General features: G+C 34.1%; 1 protein-coding gene across 3 annotated transcripts; it reads right to left on the bottom strand.

Moving 5' to 3' along the window:
* Window positions 1-1,887: 1,887 nt before the first annotated feature.
* LOC143922640 (cdc42 homolog) lies at window positions 1,888-10,231 on the bottom strand. 3 transcript variants are annotated; one of them, XM_077445969.1, is made up of 5 exons: window positions 10,144-10,231; window positions 3,653-4,017; window positions 3,418-3,527; window positions 2,927-3,124; window positions 1,888-2,711 (listed from the first exon to the last, which is right to left on the bottom strand). In XM_077445969.1, the coding sequence occupies exons 2-5, from the start codon at window positions 3,828-3,830 to the stop codon at window positions 2,622-2,624; spliced, it is 576 nt and encodes a 191-aa protein (XP_077302095.1). In that variant the 5' UTR covers window positions 3,831-4,017; window positions 10,144-10,231; the 3' UTR covers window positions 1,888-2,621. The 3 variants fall into 3 exon arrangements, with proteins under 3 accessions (XP_077302095.1, XP_077302098.1, XP_077302097.1); XM_077445972.1 differs by lacking the exon at window positions 10,144-10,231 and adding an exon at window positions 9,756-9,778 and having other exon boundaries at window positions 3,653-3,831; XM_077445971.1 differs by lacking the exon at window positions 10,144-10,231 and adding an exon at window positions 5,642-5,777.
* Window positions 10,232-17,445: the final 7,214 nt, after the last annotated feature.

The following is a 17,445-nucleotide window of genomic DNA, read 5'->3' as shown; positions in this document are numbered from 1 at the left end:
ATAATAACTACATACAAGTCTTACAAGCCGCGAACTAGCTAAATGATATAAATCTATTATAATAACGTGCGAAATTTATTTGCCTCATGTATAATGAACGATTGATTAAACAAGTTTAGCATACATTAGATGTAAGAAATTATAATTGGATTATAAGTTCATGCGCAGGAGGCTTTGCACCAGATATAGTACCTGCAAATAGCCAATAATGCGCAGATATAGTACCTGCAAATAGCCAATAAATCGCGGATATAGTACCTGCAAATAGCCAATAATGCGCAGATATAGTACCTGCAAATAGCCAATAAATCGCGGATATAGTACCTGCAAATAGCCACAACCAAGAAGGTTAATAATAAAAATAATAAATAAATAAAACCTTGTAAAAAAAAGTAGCTACAGTTGTACTCTCAATAATCTGTGCTTGAAATATATATTTTTTAATTTCAACGAAAACACTTGCTTCATCAAAACAAAAGTCTACTCCCGGACACAAATTACCCAAAGAACCTTCATGGTTACAGAATTTTTTATAAAAATTAAGGGTTGCCACGGAAAGCAGTATTGTTAATAGATAATGCTCCTTCTCATCTAAATGAAACTATAATACACGTAATAAAAACAAGTGAGCTAAATTTTTACCGCTTAATGCTACAAATCTTATTCAACCCAAGGACCAAGGTGTCATATCTCAAATGAAACGGCTTTACTCGAAGAAATTATAACATTTCTCTGGCTTTACTGTACTGGTCTTTTCAAAAATCTTCCAGAGGAAGATGATAACTTGATTAATTTCTGGAAAAATATGAGTATATTGGATGCTACACATGCCAAGTACAATCTTGGTCGAAAGTAAAACCAGTAACACTGGTTCTGTCATGAGAAAGATTATTCCTAATATAGAAAATTTAAATTGCTTTGGAAATGTTGATAAATAATCTGTCATTAAGAGTGATGTACATATGTATATATCGTTTCCGACATTGGCCTGAATAATCGAGAGTACACTGTATTTTTAAAAATATGCATCAGTGAACATGTTTGTTTTTCATATTGTTTTCCAATAGTCATTCCTAGAATATATTTCGGTGTGGTGAAAAATAAAACAAGTGATAAAATTTTTTGTTTTTTATTCAAAATTATAACTTTAAGTGTTATCAAATAATATAAAACATTCTTTTAACAGTTCAGGCTCTTTCTACCAAGTCGACCTGCCCATTTTACATTTTATGGATTGTTCCAGAGTTTATGGTTTGTTTAAATGAAACTATACTAAATATACATATATAAAAATAACATTAATACGTTAATGAAAAAATTTATGCTTTCAATCCTTATACACAAATTGGCATATATAATTTATATTTATTTATTATTCACTTTCGCGGTGAGTTACGGGTAGCACACGTGACCAAGTTGTAAAAAAAAATATTACCTATCATCTCACACTCCCTACAGATTCATTTATTAAATTAAAAAAAAAAGAAAATCAACTATCTCCTCAACGCTCACACAATTGGAAGATACCGAGTACAGACTACATACAGCGTTGATTCGCAATTACAATTTCCTGCATTCAATTTGCGGTCATTGCGGCCTATCAGCGCACATCAATCCACAATTATTAGAGCGACACCAATCTTTTTTTTATTATTTATTTAATACAACCCGACAATTCTACGAAGCAAACAAGCAAGCACAATTCATACATAAATGCCCAAAAAATTAAATATTATTTCTACGAAAAGTGAAGTTGACAATGGAATCAATACTAATATGCGTACCACGCATTTAGCAAATAAACCGATTAGTCGGGAAAAAATGCATTTTCTTATAACAGAAAAGGAGTTGGTGCAAAATATAATACTTTTTTATTCACAAAAAAAAAACAAAAAAAAAAAACACTAAAATTAATAAACGATTATGTTTTTTGACAACTCAAATATGAGTAAACTGTCGACAGGCATTGATATACTATAATTAAAAATACACAATGAAATTAAATATATTTTTTTACTAAATTGTTTAGATCTTATGCAAGGCGATTCGTGGATTAAATGTCGTAACTTTTGACACTTGCACGCGACTATCTGTCAAAAGTCCCGACATTTCAAAAACCCCATCCAAAAATCGTCTGAAGCACATTTTTTATATAAATACTTTATTACCATAGCCCGCACATATACCGGTTGACAAATGGGCATATGTGGATGGGTGACCGCTAAGGAATACCATTTTCAACCTCACTAATTCACTAACGCTTGGCTAGGATTTTTTTTATTTTTATTTATTTATATTATTATCGTCTCTGATTGATTTAACAAACTGCGTATGCAGCTTTTATGCTTAGCAATATAAGAAATTTCCCTTAGCGTGCACTCAGATCGTCTGCAACCACTACAACCTGGTACGTGAATATATAAAAAGATTAAATACTTATTACAATTCCAAAATTTCCATATTATTCAATAATTATACATATATATAATATATATAATTTTTTTTGGTTATTATTAAAAATACAAAATAGTAGAAATTATTAATGGTTAGATTTATTTTTGATTGCATAAATGTCAGTGGTTTGCTTATGCCGTTTACTCACATCGGTGAGTCGATTTTGTTTATAGTAAAGCGCATTTCCTGCGTTTCATCGGCTCCGGAGGCTCCAAAGCTGCCAGTATGGCTTCATCAAACACATTCTTCAATCCTTTCTGAAAACACAAGCAACGCACACATATGTTAAGACAAATATTATATAAGATAAGGATTTCTACAAATTTTCAACACAATTGAATACTAAATGTTGATTAATTGAATGGTTACCCATGTAAACAGATACCGTGAATATCTAACATGGTTTCTATTGACGATACTATTATATAGTATGTGTGTAAAATTTCAAGATAATTGAAAATTGAATACTCACTTGAGTAAGCGCAGAGCATTCTACATATTTGACAGCTTTAAGTTCTTTAGCGAGCTTTTCTCCTTGCTCCAGAGACACCGGCTTCTGTTTGGTCTTCGCCAGCTTTTCCATTAGGGCTACGTCGTCTCTGAGATCCATTTGAGTTCCGACTAATAGAAACGGTGTTTTTTGACAATGATGTGTTATTTCTGGTACCCACTGCAAAAAAAAAATAAAATAAAAAATCAATGAAATCATTTATTATTTCAATCATTTATTTGTACCCCAATGACCATTGCATTGGTGACTAAAGGGCGGCTAATCATAGGTGCTTTTGCAAATAACAATAGACCGCTCCAATAGTGTTCAAAGCAAAAGAGTAAAAGATAAATAATGAACCATTTAAATATGCGAATGGCAGCTAATTGGTTAAATACGAAAACGTTTGATTAAATTCTAATTCCTGAAGTTTCGATTGTGTATCAATTACAAATGTGATATATAAGCATTACCTTTTCTTTAACATTTTCAAAGGAGCTTGGATGGACTACAGAGAAACAAACAAGGAAAACATCAGTTTGAGGATAGCTCAACGGTCGCAATCTATCGTAATCTTCTTGCCCTGAAAACAACAAATCAACAGTATGCATCAAAATATGTAGAGTGGATTATTTTTGTAGACTTCTGCCGGATGAGGACGTTCACAACACCGACACGGTTCAGAGAGAACTGTCTGGAGTCACTTACCCGCTGTATCAAAAAGTCCTAGAGTGTAAGGCTCGCCTCCGATCATTACGGTGACTGCATAATTGTCGAACACGGTCGGAACGTACTCGGATGGAAACTTGTTGGTGGTGTAGCTGATGAGCAGACATGTCTTTCCGACCGCTCCGTCGCCGACCACCACACACTTGATCGTCTGCATTCTTGCTATTCTTTCGCTTTGATTGACCTTGATTCTCAAATCAGCGAAGACAATGATTCCTTCAAACGGATATCAATGTTGTCAAAGGCGTTTATCAACTGACGAGTCGAAACTGTTAATAATTTTGAATATTATCACCACCACTGTCATATAAATAGCGCCTTAACCATTCCTCGACGATGCAAATCTGCAAATGAAAGAAGAAAAGAGGATGCTTTTTATTACTGCGCTGTTTTACCACAAGTTTGATTAAGAAATCCTCGATTTTATAAGACCGCGCGATTGATAGAATATATATAAAAATAAATTAAAAATATAAGTTCAGGGTCCAAACACGTGCAAGTATGACTTAAACATGCAAATATATTTCGCAATGCGTAAGCGACACTCAGATAGATTTAATAATTAAAATAAACCTAATAAAAGTATAATACACCGAGACGAAATAATTACACTCAAAAGATGAAAAAAAATATTTTAGACATATGACTGTTAGATAAAAAAATTACTTCGATAACACATATATATTTTTTTAAATCAATAAAACGCGAACAGAGATCTATACCGAGTACAAATCTCAAGTCGAAATACTTTATATATTTATAAAAGATTACTTATTGGTTATACGGGTGCATTCAAACATCGAGTATACATACATGTTAGTGTATTTTCAGTTTTAATACATTCCAACTGGCGTTTTAGATCAATCATATTCGAATACAATTCAACTAGTAAATTACAACATCTCTACAAGTGCAAATACACTTTCAACAATGTGCGCCAGCTGTAATATAACAGTTGAGTTTTAACAGCAGAGATGTTTTTACAAATGCTTTAGAATTAAATAATACGTTAATATTTACTAGGTATTACGTTGTGAATACCGTATTAAGATAGTTCTAAGAATGTGTTCTAAGCAAAAAAGTGACTTTCCAACTAAAGTTATTAGTCGAGTGACGTTTTCACAAAGACCTCATCTCTCCAATTAACTCGGTACCAATTTAAAATTGAACTGAATTTTCAGTTGTAATATATTTTTACCAGTTGGAATGTAATTCACCATATGAATCGAGTTACGTAGGTTAGATGGAATATATTCCAACTAGTCAAAATATATCACAACTGAAAGTACACTTCAACTATAACGGTAGTCGGTACCAGGTTAGTTGGCATATATTGTAACTAGTCAAAATATATTACAACTGGAAGATACACACTAACACACAGCAGTTACCTGAATGGCCTCTAGTTGTCGTAAACAGTTTTGGTAAAGTGACAGTATTTTTATCGATATTGTTCGATGTAACGTCAATCAACGGTTGGTCAAAACTGTTTGCGACATCTAGAGACTGTTCATGTAACCTCCATGTATTCGTATGCGTTAGTGCAAGTGTGAATACTCGATGCTCGGATGCGCCCGTGTAGCCAACAAGTACCGATAAAAGTAAAATCTCTGTAATGTTCAAAGAAAAGTTTCATGTCAGCAACGATACGCTTCAAAAGTGAATACACAAGCATTCATAAAAGCATGGAGTATGCGTAAGAAAACACAAAAGGGATTTAGCGTGCAACGAGCGAAGTTTAGAATACTAGACGAGAAAGACGAGACAAATGGAGCACTCGAGTGGTACCCGAATGTAGAAGGAAGCAAGACTGCATCGAGCTGACAAAGTAAGAATATAATCAAGTGGGTGAATGAAGTCAAAAGTAGTAAATTGTAAAGAGTGCATGTACTTTGATGCTCGTTTGCCTTAAAGAAAGTTTTACACCATTTAATAAGCATTCCGTTTTTACTGGCTGGCTCCACTTACGGTCAGTTGTCAAGACAACTCCATGCAAAAGTTGGCACCGCCAAAATCACTATCTCTTTCCATTCTAGATTGTCCTTTCCAGAGGAGAGACAAATCCATTCCGAGAAAACTCCACTATTAATATAACAAAGCGTAGAAGTTACACACCAGAAATAGAGTATGCAATTTGAAAACATGTATTTTGCTGCCTCACCACGACAAACAAGTTATGATCAAAGTATTCATACAAATTACAGGGGTAAAATCAATTTGCAATTGAAAAGTACACAGAATAATCACAGCAAATCAATTAATTATTTACATACATATATACATAGAAATTAATATGGGTGTAAGTATACATACGTATATAGTATATCAGAATATATTATTTCACAGTCGCATACATTACCCGAGATACAGAAATCGCAATTTAAAAGTCGCAGTGAAGACAAGTCAACAACACGCGAAGAATGACAAACTCATCGAACGAACGCTTCATACAAAAGGCAACTCGACTTCTATTGATAAACAATCGGCGAATCAATTAGACGACAAAACAATCACATTTATTATAACAAGCTTACGAATAATCAAACACAATACAATTCATGAAAATGTTACGAGCAATAATACCGCGATTAACATAAACATCACATGTCCACACCCGTTGTACTTGATTTGGCGTTGAACGACTTTCAGTAATTAGTTGATGACTAAATTGACAGTAAACAGGCATAGCTTTTGATCTGAATCGAATTATATCAACTGTGATGACATTATATAAAATAATTCGATGTAATCCTCGATGATTTTCAATTGAAACAAACGGAAATGCTACCCAATTTGGAAGCATTTTTGATTTCTATTGATATTAGTCAGAAATTTGTATATATGGATGTTTCAATTGTCACTGGCCTAAAACCACAGTCAAATTAAATAAAGAAAACTTCATATGTTCAATCTAAAATCTAATAGTGGTTTACTCTGCTACGCTAAAGCAATGAATTTGTATAAAATGTCGCAATCAACGGATCAAAGAGCTGTAAAAACGCTTATACATAAATAAATATATACACACATAATAACAAGACTTTAATATATATATATGCACATGTAATGAAAATATTTAGGTTGCGTTCACAACAATGTTAAGGTTGTTTAACACATATACATTTAATATACATTGAGCAACAAAAAAATATACCAGAGAGGAAACATTAATATTTACGAAGTTTGACCCATTAAATTCGAATATGACAATGATTTTCATTGGCCTTTTCTCGTTTAAAAAATGTGCGTTTAAAAAAATGGGGAATTTTTACAGATTATTGACTTTTGCAGTCTTTAACTCAAAATTTAGTATTGCTGTGCTAAAAGTAAGTATTGGGATCTATAATCAGATGTTTTTTCTATTGATTGTGATTATTATTATTGCTTTATTAATAATGAATAATTAATTATCGAATTTTAAAAGCCAAAAATACATTTTTTTCTCAAGCTATCTATCATGCACTTATTGGACCATTTCTATATTTCACTACGTTTACAAGGGTTGGTTTTCAATCTCAATTTTTTTTATTATTTTATCTGTACATACTAATATGAGCGGTAAATGATTTCAAATTCAGTTAAAAACTGCTGTTCCTATGCTAGAAGCGCATCGTTCAATCTCACTCGCTTATACTCACTAGAACATTACATAATGTAATTTAAAATCATTTACTGCTCGAATTAGTACGTTTAGATAAAATATAAATATGAGATTGAAAATCAATACTTGAAAACGTAGTGAAATACAAAACTAGGCAAATTAATACACGATGACCGAGAAAAAAATATATTCTTGACTTTAAAAATTCGCTAGATAATTAATTATAGGCATTTTAAAGCAATAAAAAATCACAATCAATAGAAAAAACATCTGACTATTGATTCCAATACTCACTTTTATCACAGAAATACTAGATTTTCGTTTAAAAAATGCTAAAAATCTGAAAAAATTGCGCATTTTTTAAACGCTCATATCTCATAAATGAAAAGACAGAAACAAAAAAAAATCACTGTCATTATTCGAATTTAGCGAGTCAAATTTAGTAAAGATTGATTAGTCTCGGCTCCGGTATAATTTTTTTTAAATAATCGTATAATTCTTGTATTATATTTTAACCAGCAGTACGGATAGTGGTTAGCATATCTTTTATGATTAGTGTGGTTACGAGTTCCAGTCACACTGGTTGTTGCTGGCTAGACATTGGTTTGAGACCAGGTCGGTCGTTTCCTATCAGAGTGTTCCCCATATGCACTCAATGCAGCAGTAGTGTTTTTTGCGGATCAATAAAATTGTAGCGACGAGGTCCTTTCCCATTATTTGGACTTGAAAAATTAACTTATTCGCTCTGTATGCCGTAGCATTATTATAAATGACAGGAATGTTGCTAGCAAGTTTGCTGTGGGCAAGAAAACATGGAGTGAAGCTCTATTATGGCGTGTATTTTTGGGATTTTGGTAAATCCTTTCGTTGGAAGAAAGCTGGGCAACACCAGGTGACTTGCGAAAGACTAAGGGCGAAAACACACTGAGTGGTATGGGACGTCACTTGTATGGCTTCCCGCTGTGACCGTTAACAGCGAGTGTTCCCCAAACCGAATTTGGGTGTAGTTGCACGTACAGAATGCATGTTTGAAGGTTGCACGTGTATGCATATCCATATGCAACCGACAAGTTTCTCCTACATGTCTTCAAATATGGGATTCACCGTTATCGATCACCGTCGAGCAAAGATAAATAAAATGAAAAAATATCACCGAAAACACTCCAGGGGGTGAGTTTTTGAACTGTGTACCACTCAGTATGTATTCGTCCTTAGTCGCTCTTGGTATTGAGAAACCAAAAGTAATATGTAAAAAGGCAGTCAGTCACATGTGTTTGTAGTTTTTTCACTACATAGGTGCTGACGACTTGTCACCGAGCGTGACACTCTCCAATACCATTTTGAGGGTTTGTGTTGGTTGCTCAAGCAAAAAAATCGTCGAGAACAGACTGCATGCTTTCGATTTTATTGCTTGGGGAGTTGTATGGTGTAGCATGCTCCATATATTTGATCTGGTCGCGCAACCAGTCGGCTGTTAAAGTCGCTCGCAAGTTGCCCGGCTCAAAGTCAATATCCGAAATGGAAATTGGTTTAGCAATAGTCGTCTACCATTTGTGACGGGCGTTCGTTTCTCACATTGTTAAGTCAATTGATCGAATCATGTATGCATTAAGCATAACCAAGAATACAACCGTTAACTGGAATGACCATGTGAGAGAAATCCATCGAGTCGACAATCTGACCTAGGAAGGTCGATTAGAGGATAAATCGTTGAAATCAACGAAAGCTGACTTGCAAAGAGAAAGAATAATGTCAGTACTTCTTCAACAGTGGATTTTTGAAAGACTGTGTCAGTAAACTTGCAACTGTCGAATAGTTGAAGTGGCCGATTATTGTTAGAGAATTGGAAAACATTGGATTTCCGAACAGTCCAAAGTCAATTATGGCTACAGCTTGGTTGATTTACACACTAAGTGTATCAATGACACCGAGGAACAAACCACAAGTTTGTTTGAAGTTGAATTCATTTGGAGACAGTGGGTCAGAAACGACGATGTATTTTTATATGCAGTCGAAAATTTTTAGCTGAAATCCGGAATCTGAATTATAATTAAATTCAAAATTACTATTTAATTAGGGAAACAATAGGTTGGTTTTGTTTTAATGAAAATATGCATTCCGTCAAAAATAATCATCATCTATGTTTTTACACGGCAATCGTCCACTTTGACCAAGCAAGATGATTTCGAAGGTTAATATTTGCCTCTTTATCTTCCATTATGAGTGTGTTCTAAATCAATTCTCACTACAATTAAATCGATCAACGCATTGCTTTGATGCTTTAGTTGGAAACATACTGCATATATTAAATTAATAACTTGTGAGTAACGCTTTCCGGGAAATTGAGTTTCCTACTCGCCGTACACATTTGAGGTTATGGTATTGCATCACGGTTGATTGAAAATGTATGGAAACCAGCACGTTGTGAACGCAATAGTGCGGATTACTAACCTGGCAATAGTAATAATATTGCAACCACACACCGTAATTACCTGATGGGCGTCGTCCAAAGTCTTCTAGAAGGTAAACGTCAAAATTGGCTACAAATGTAATTAACGCAGCACAACGCAAACAATTATCGCAAATGTGTTATATGTTAGTGTATGAATGACGATGCGACATATGGAGAGGTGTGGTGGTCGGTAGGTATGTCAGGAGTTGATGGAGCACGACTATGAATGATATAGGGGAGGGGTGGGAGTGGTTTTAATTGCGCGAAGGGAAGGGGAAGGGGGAATGCAGATGCCGGAAATGATGCGACGGAAGTGGGGTGAGGGGTGGGGACGCGTGTCGCAAGTGGTGGGGGTGAGGCAGGAGGGCGTCGGGGTGAGGGGGTGGGGGCGCAGCCTCGCGCTGGGGGGCGACGTACCTGTGCAGAGGGGCGAAGGCTCCGCGACACGTCACAGCCAGAAACACTGCTGGGATACGCCCGGTCGGCCGGAGCTACCAACTGCGCCGATGTCACGACTCACGAGCGGCGGAAAGTTGCCAATTGCAAATATGTGGCATCGTCAATTTTTCTTTTTGATTACGACTGGAGTTCCAACCCCGTGCCCGCGGGCGCTCGCTGACTGGTTTTTTGTGCCCCCACTAATATTCGACTGCGACCGAATTATTTTATATCAATTTTATTTTAACGAGTTTCTAAAATAATTATGTAATTCGAACTCGTTTGTCGGCGTAATTCGACATGTTTAGTGTTATCAACTCTGCACTGAGTACTCAACTACTATTAGGGCGAAAACCATAGATGTATAATACATAGATCTGCCCTCACGCTTTAAGGTCTGTTCATACCTATTCAGCACGACCCGTATCCTGCAGGTGTCATGCAAGTGCGGATAGTATTCTTTGGTACATTATATGGATGTATTCATACTCCATTCGCGCATGCGCATTTACGCATTCATGCACGTCTATATAGAATGTACCAAAGAATACTTTAACTAGCGGGGAAGTGAAAAAAACGCCGACCGCTGCGTCGTAGGGAAAAAACTTTTTTTTTCCCAACTTCCCAGCTAGCTAAACCCCCCGCACTCCTCAGTTAGTGACAACAAGATCTTCGACCAAAATCACGCGTCAGGGCCCATCTATGTGTATTAAATATCTATGGCAGCGGTTTCCAAACTAAAAAAAAAAAAATTTTCCGCACCTCCCTTCATTTTATTTTTTAATAGATATAATAATATAGACACGTTTTAAATAATAAACTTTTATTTAAAAATAATTAACACTACAATAGACAGAATAATAAAAAGGTTTTGCTATAACATAAATTTATACGAACACGTATATTTATTTTTATATTAAATTACTAATTAAACTACATCTAACACATCAAAATTGAATGCGAAGGGTGTTTTTGTTTATTAGCACAAAGTTTATCAAATCTTGGGGGCAATATGGAGAGTGCCACTCGTAATTCCTTTTCGACTATTAACGTGGCTCGATATTTGGTTTTCATTGCAGCTAGTGCCGAAAAGCCGGTTTCGCATAAATAAGACGTTACAAACGGTAGAAGCATTTGCATTACTTATACAAAGATTCATACTCTCCACTAAGATTCATCCAAAATATAATTATGGTTTCATTTTGAAACTTTCGTTTTAGTGAGCTATCGCTTTTTATTTTTCGATGGTTGTCAGCTCGAATTTGTCTTCTTCATTGTACATAGTTAAATGGAATGGATATCTTTGAAATAATTGAAAAAATGCAGCACTAAACTATCTAAGTGGTCAATAAAAACATTTTTACTTGCTTCAATATTGGCTGTGGCCCAGAAATCTTTGGAAAGTAAAAACATATCCAACTCATTCTTTTGTAAATTTGATTTCCATAACTTCAACCTTTTAATGAAAGCTTTTACTTTGTCTTTTTGAAAAATTAAATGTATTTGTGATCATTGATTTATTTAAACCGCTCAATTTTCCAAAAATTTTAATCAAATTGGCAAATTTAACAATAAAATTATCGTTCGACCACAAATGTGCTTCTTCATGTTGGTTGGTTGGTTGGTCATAAAAATGAAAGAAATATAAACATTCATGCATTGAATTTTTACTGTTAAGCTACGATATGAAGTTTTATTTATTTGTAGATATTATGGTATGAAAATTATTTTTTTTATTAAAACGTTTTGGCGCCTCCCCTGGCAATAGTCCGCGCCTCCCCAGGGAGGTGCGCCTCCCAGTTTGGAAACCGCTGATCTATGGCGAAAACACAAAGCGATAAACGGCACATCGTGTGCATGGCTCCCCGTGCAGTGGTCTCCTACATTTCTTCGAATATGGGATATACCTAATGTGACCATTTATTTTTGTCCTCAAAACGGGACATCTATCAATTTTTACGTAATAGTATATATGTGTATTCAAGAAAACGCGTATTTTTTCATAGTTTTTATATATAAATAAAAATAACAGGAATGTTGTGATGAAGAAAAAAATATATAAATATAAAAAAATTATGTTGTTTTATATTTTTCTGTTCATACCAATCCAGCAAGACCCGTATCCTGCAGGTGTCATGCAAGTGCGGATAGTATTCTTTGGTACATTCTATATGGACGCGCATGAATGCGTAAATGCGCATGCGCGAATGGAGTATGAATACGTCTATATAATGTATCAAAGAATACTATCCGCACTTGCATGACAATTGCAGGATACGGGTCGTGCTGGATAGGTGTGAACAGACCTTTACTGGATTTGTTTTTAAATAAGAATGAAATTCTTGGCAGGATTTCTTAAAATTGATTTTAATTAACAGCATCGCTTTAAGAACTGCGACTTGCAATTGCGTTTTTTCGGTCGTCCACAACTTGTTCATCTATGAAAAGAATCTTTCTACGTGTGCATTAGTTCCGGGCAGGCATAAAATGTATTCAATAACACTGTTAGATACGAAAAATGGTTCAGAGACGAGATATGACTTTTTTTATCGATCTATGCCCAGTAAACACGAATCTGGTAATAAAAAATGTTGATTGGCTCGAAATTCGGAGATGTGTTTTTTAAATCGCGCGATTTTTCTTTAACTTGGTGTTGTACGGTCGATGTCTCAAAATCTGTCAATTTCCTGTTCAAAATGAATATTGGAATCTATAGTCGGGTATTTTACTTTTCAGCTTTTAAAGCTCTCTAAGTAGTCGTCCAGTTCAAATCAAAAGTCAAAAGTACGTATTTTCACTTGGGATTTTTTCCCACTGTTAATACTATTTTATATTGAAACATATTTATTGAGATAGTGTTCTGGCTAAACTATTTTTTGTTTTCGTTTAAAAGGGTTCATTGGAAGTGTGCTGAATTTTAAATCGGTAAAATTGCGAGCTAAAAGCTCGTACTAGTATTTACTCGTATTTACACGAATCTGGATTGAATTAATAGGAATAATTTATTAAATTGTCTTTATATGAGAATTAAATAAAATTCCACTTAGAAAAAATATATTTTGACTACTCTTGTGGATTAATAACAAAAATTCGTTTATTTTATCGAGGTAAGCCAGTTATCAATAGAATTTTTGTTATTAATCCACAAGAATAGTCGAATTTAAATAACAAATGTATATCTCTGAATCTTGAGCCAATCAACATTTTTTATTTACCAGATTCGTGTTTACTGGGCATAAATCTATAAGAAAAGTCATATCTCGTCTCTGAACCAAAAAAAGTCGTCATTTGTCGAACAGTGTAATTATACGATGTATAATTACACTATTCGACAAATGCATGCCAGGAGTCAAAGGGGGAGTCAGGGTTAAAAAAATTTGTCCCCCCCCCCATATAACAAAATTTTCTTCTTTCCATCACGGTAAAAATCAAGGGAAAAGAAATGTTTTTTCAAAAATGGGAATAAACAAATTTAGGTACAAGAAAAATGGCAAAACAAAGTAGATTCATAAATTACATTGTATATTTCGTTTTAACCCTTGTCCTAGGTAAATATGTAGAATGCATCATAAAAGAATGCGGCATAAAAGCGGCTTTTACTTTCGGTAGAAAACGTCAGAAAATCAGCGACGTCAGAAAACGACAGAAAATCAGCGAGGGGGGGGGGGGGGGGCAGGCAAAAATTGGTCAAATTGAATATTTTTTCAAAAAATCTTTTTTATATCGGAATAAAAAAGAAAAATATTCTTTGCATACATACACCTTATTGAGTTATAAAATATGAAAAAAATAAGCTTTATTTTGAAAATATAAAAAAATATTATGAAAAAAGCGCCGCAGGAAAATTTTTTTTTCCAAAAATCTTCACATGTTCAAAAAAAATCGACCATCAAACTGAGTCACTAAAAAATTATCAATTAACTTAATTTCTACCGACTGTCTTTTCACTTTATCTATGTACATATGTATATACGTAATAACAATAGATAAAGTTTTGTGATCATGCGAAAATTCGAACTCAGAATCGATCACTGATCACGTTTACATAATATAGAAAAATGTATGTGGCTCTGTGTGTCTGAGTGTGTGTAAAATTTCGTGAACACCCGTTAACCGAAAGTGACAGTTTACCGGATTTTTCTTCCACTATTTTAATCAACCCTTTAAATACGTCTGCTCATCACGATTTTATGTAAAATTCCTTGTATCGATGTGATGAAAATATAATAAAAAAAATCATTAAATCACGAAAAACCACACCGCGAACGGATCGAAAAATCATCACCATAGCTTTGGAGAACCGTAAGGTGCCTAATAAAGGCATTCAAGCTATTCTGAACCAAGAGGGTATCGATATTTCCACAAGGACGATGCAACGTAGATTTCGTGAAGCTAACGTCAAGAGCCGAACTCCAAAAAAAAGCCAAAATTGACACCAACGATGAAAAAAAAGCTCAGGAACATCAGCAATAGACTATTGATGCTTGGAAAAAGGTATTGTTTAAATATTAATATTAAACTAAAAAATACTTGATAACCTCCTATGTACTAATTTTTCATTCATTTTAGGTTTGTTTCTCTGACGAAACAATTCTAAGGACAATGACAGATGTTGTCCAATACATCAGAAGACGACCTTCCGAGAAGCTGAGCGACGAATGCAACATTCAAACAAAAAAATATAATGCATCTGTATGGTGTGGTCCGTTATTAGCGGAAAAGGGGTTGGACCCATAAGGGGCTGGACCCGTACATTGGTGCAGGATCAATACAAAAAAATATTTTTGAAAGGATTTTTGCCTTATTTTGAATCAGAGGGGATGGATGCACATAATTACATTTTAATGCAAGATGTCACACGGCCAAAACAATTAACAACTACCTGACCACAAAAAATATTCGAATTTTGTTATGGCCAGGTAATTCACCGGATTTAAATCCGATTAAAAATTGTTGGGGGTGTTAAAAAGTATTTTTAATAATAGCCCTAATACTACGTTAGATAATTTAAAAGAAAAAATAATAGATACATGGAAAAATAATTCAAAAATCAAAAAAACAATACAGTCGTGCATAGAGATCAATTCGGGCTGTTATAACAAATAGGGGAGGAACAACTAAATATTAAGTTAATTACAGTTTTTTTTTGTAAATATTATTGATGAATATATTATGCGTGTATAATCAAAAGTTTTGTTTCATTTCCTGTTCTAAAATTTAACAAAATCGACAAAAAACGAGTTTTACACTAGTGGTAAGAACTTCCTGTCGTGGGTCTGTATATATATATATATATATATATATATATATATATATATATATATATATATATATATATATATATATATATATATATATATATATATATATATATATATATATATATATATATATATATATTCTCTTGGCTCCAGAAGAAAATTCTCTTGGCTCCGGATCATCTGGTCATGGATGGGACTCGGACTCGACAAATTGCTTCGGCTTGCCTAAGATTTGGAGGAATTCGCACGGGCCATAAACGATGTCTGCCCATGCTAGTCACCTACGTCCGAATACAGATTCGGCATTAGAAGAAGAAGAGATGAAGTCTCTCGTGCATTTCCCAAATATAAAGAAAATGGCAGGTGACAGTAAATTCAATGTGAATTTGTTAAGCACCTTCAAGTGCTTCAAGAACAGTTTGAAAGAAGATTTCAGCAGTTTATATGGTCTCCTTTTTTATTAATCCTTTTACTTGTCAAATAAATATAATGGAAATAGCTGCATACATTGCAGAGCTCGTTCAAGTAAGGACAGAAGAACTGGAGCTAGAAACTTTGATTTAAGATAAAATCATTTTTCGGTTCCACATACCTTTGCGAATGATTGTTTTCAAACATGAATTTAATATAATCAAAATATACATAATATCTCGTCTCATCGATGAGAATCTTTATGATTGTTTCTTCTTCTTTTTTTTAATTTCCTGTCCGCATCCGGACGACCGCCTCGATGATTATTTGCAAATATCCGCATCGGTCTTCAGCGGCTTGGAACAGTCTTCGGCACTCATATCGATCAACATCATAAAAACCTATATTACATATGTATGTAAAATCATACAAACTGCACAGCCGTAACCAGAAGAGAATGCAAGAGTATATTTATTAATTAAAATTAAAATTACTTTGATTTGAATAAGAGATATAAAAATTGATTCTATGACGACAATTCAATTGGTTGAATATTATATTTTTTCCGATTCAAATAAATTTATAAAAAAAACATGATTATTTACAATTACATTCGCTATGTTTACGCTGTTTATCTTACAAATACTGAGCGAAGCCGGGGAAAAAAACTAGTATAATATGATTAATCTTTTTCATTTGCTGGATACGATTTGTGAGATTAGAAATTTTAATACTTTGCAAAGACTCATACCATACTTGAAGATACATACCATTTTTTTTATGAAACTTCAATTTTGTAATTACATATTACGTCTCTGGCCTACAATTTACAACTCCTACTGCACCTGAAATCAGCGACGTTGCTGAGATGGTAAATTTGTTTGATGCGTTTGAAAGATGCATTGACTTGATCTGAAAAAATGTTTTGCGACGAGTGAAATACAGTGGCGTAGCTACCGCGCCCGCGGACCCCGCAAATTTGGGGCGGCACCAAGGCTTGGGGGGCGCTATAAAGCGGCGTGCCTTTTTGACTGATTTTTTAATTTGTTCTGTAATTTCTTTGTAATATTTTTTTTAAAAACCTCTCTTATTTTTCAATCTATTTGCATCTCGTTTTATTGCATGTATTATATGTACATACATTATTATATTTTAAATTCTTCATCATTGTGTAATTGATCTATGCCAATAGGGCTAGAAGATTGCCGTCTTTTTTCATATTTTGAACGTCAGCGCCATTTTTCAACCTATTTGCTGAGAATTGTCTCTTATTCTTGTACATATATATTTTTTCAACGTGTTAAAACTAAAAAACAAAATTATATGATGCCGAAAACCAATAAAATTTATAAATTCATAAATTTTTCGCTGTCAACATTAACAGGTGGGAAGTATTTAAGGAAAATTTACCATCAGTTACTTTAAACCAGTGGTCACCAACTTAAATTTAACATACATTAAGGTTAACTGTATTTTTCGGGATCAGTGTAGGACAGGGCTTGCGAACCTATAGCACGCGTGCCAGAGGTAGCGCGTTTTTCTGGGTTTTCATTTCAGTATACAAGTTTTAAGCACATAGAACGGTTTCAAGTCACTGGAATATATTATG

The sequence above is a fragment of the Arctopsyche grandis genome, chromosome 2 (assembly GCF_051622035.1).
Source record: "Arctopsyche grandis isolate Sample6627 chromosome 2, ASM5162203v2, whole genome shotgun sequence".
Classification (NCBI taxonomy): Eukaryota; Metazoa; Arthropoda; class Insecta; order Trichoptera; family Hydropsychidae; genus Arctopsyche; species Arctopsyche grandis.
The sequence above is the reverse complement of the archived record's forward strand: the minus strand, read 5'-3'. Positions and strand labels throughout refer to the sequence as shown.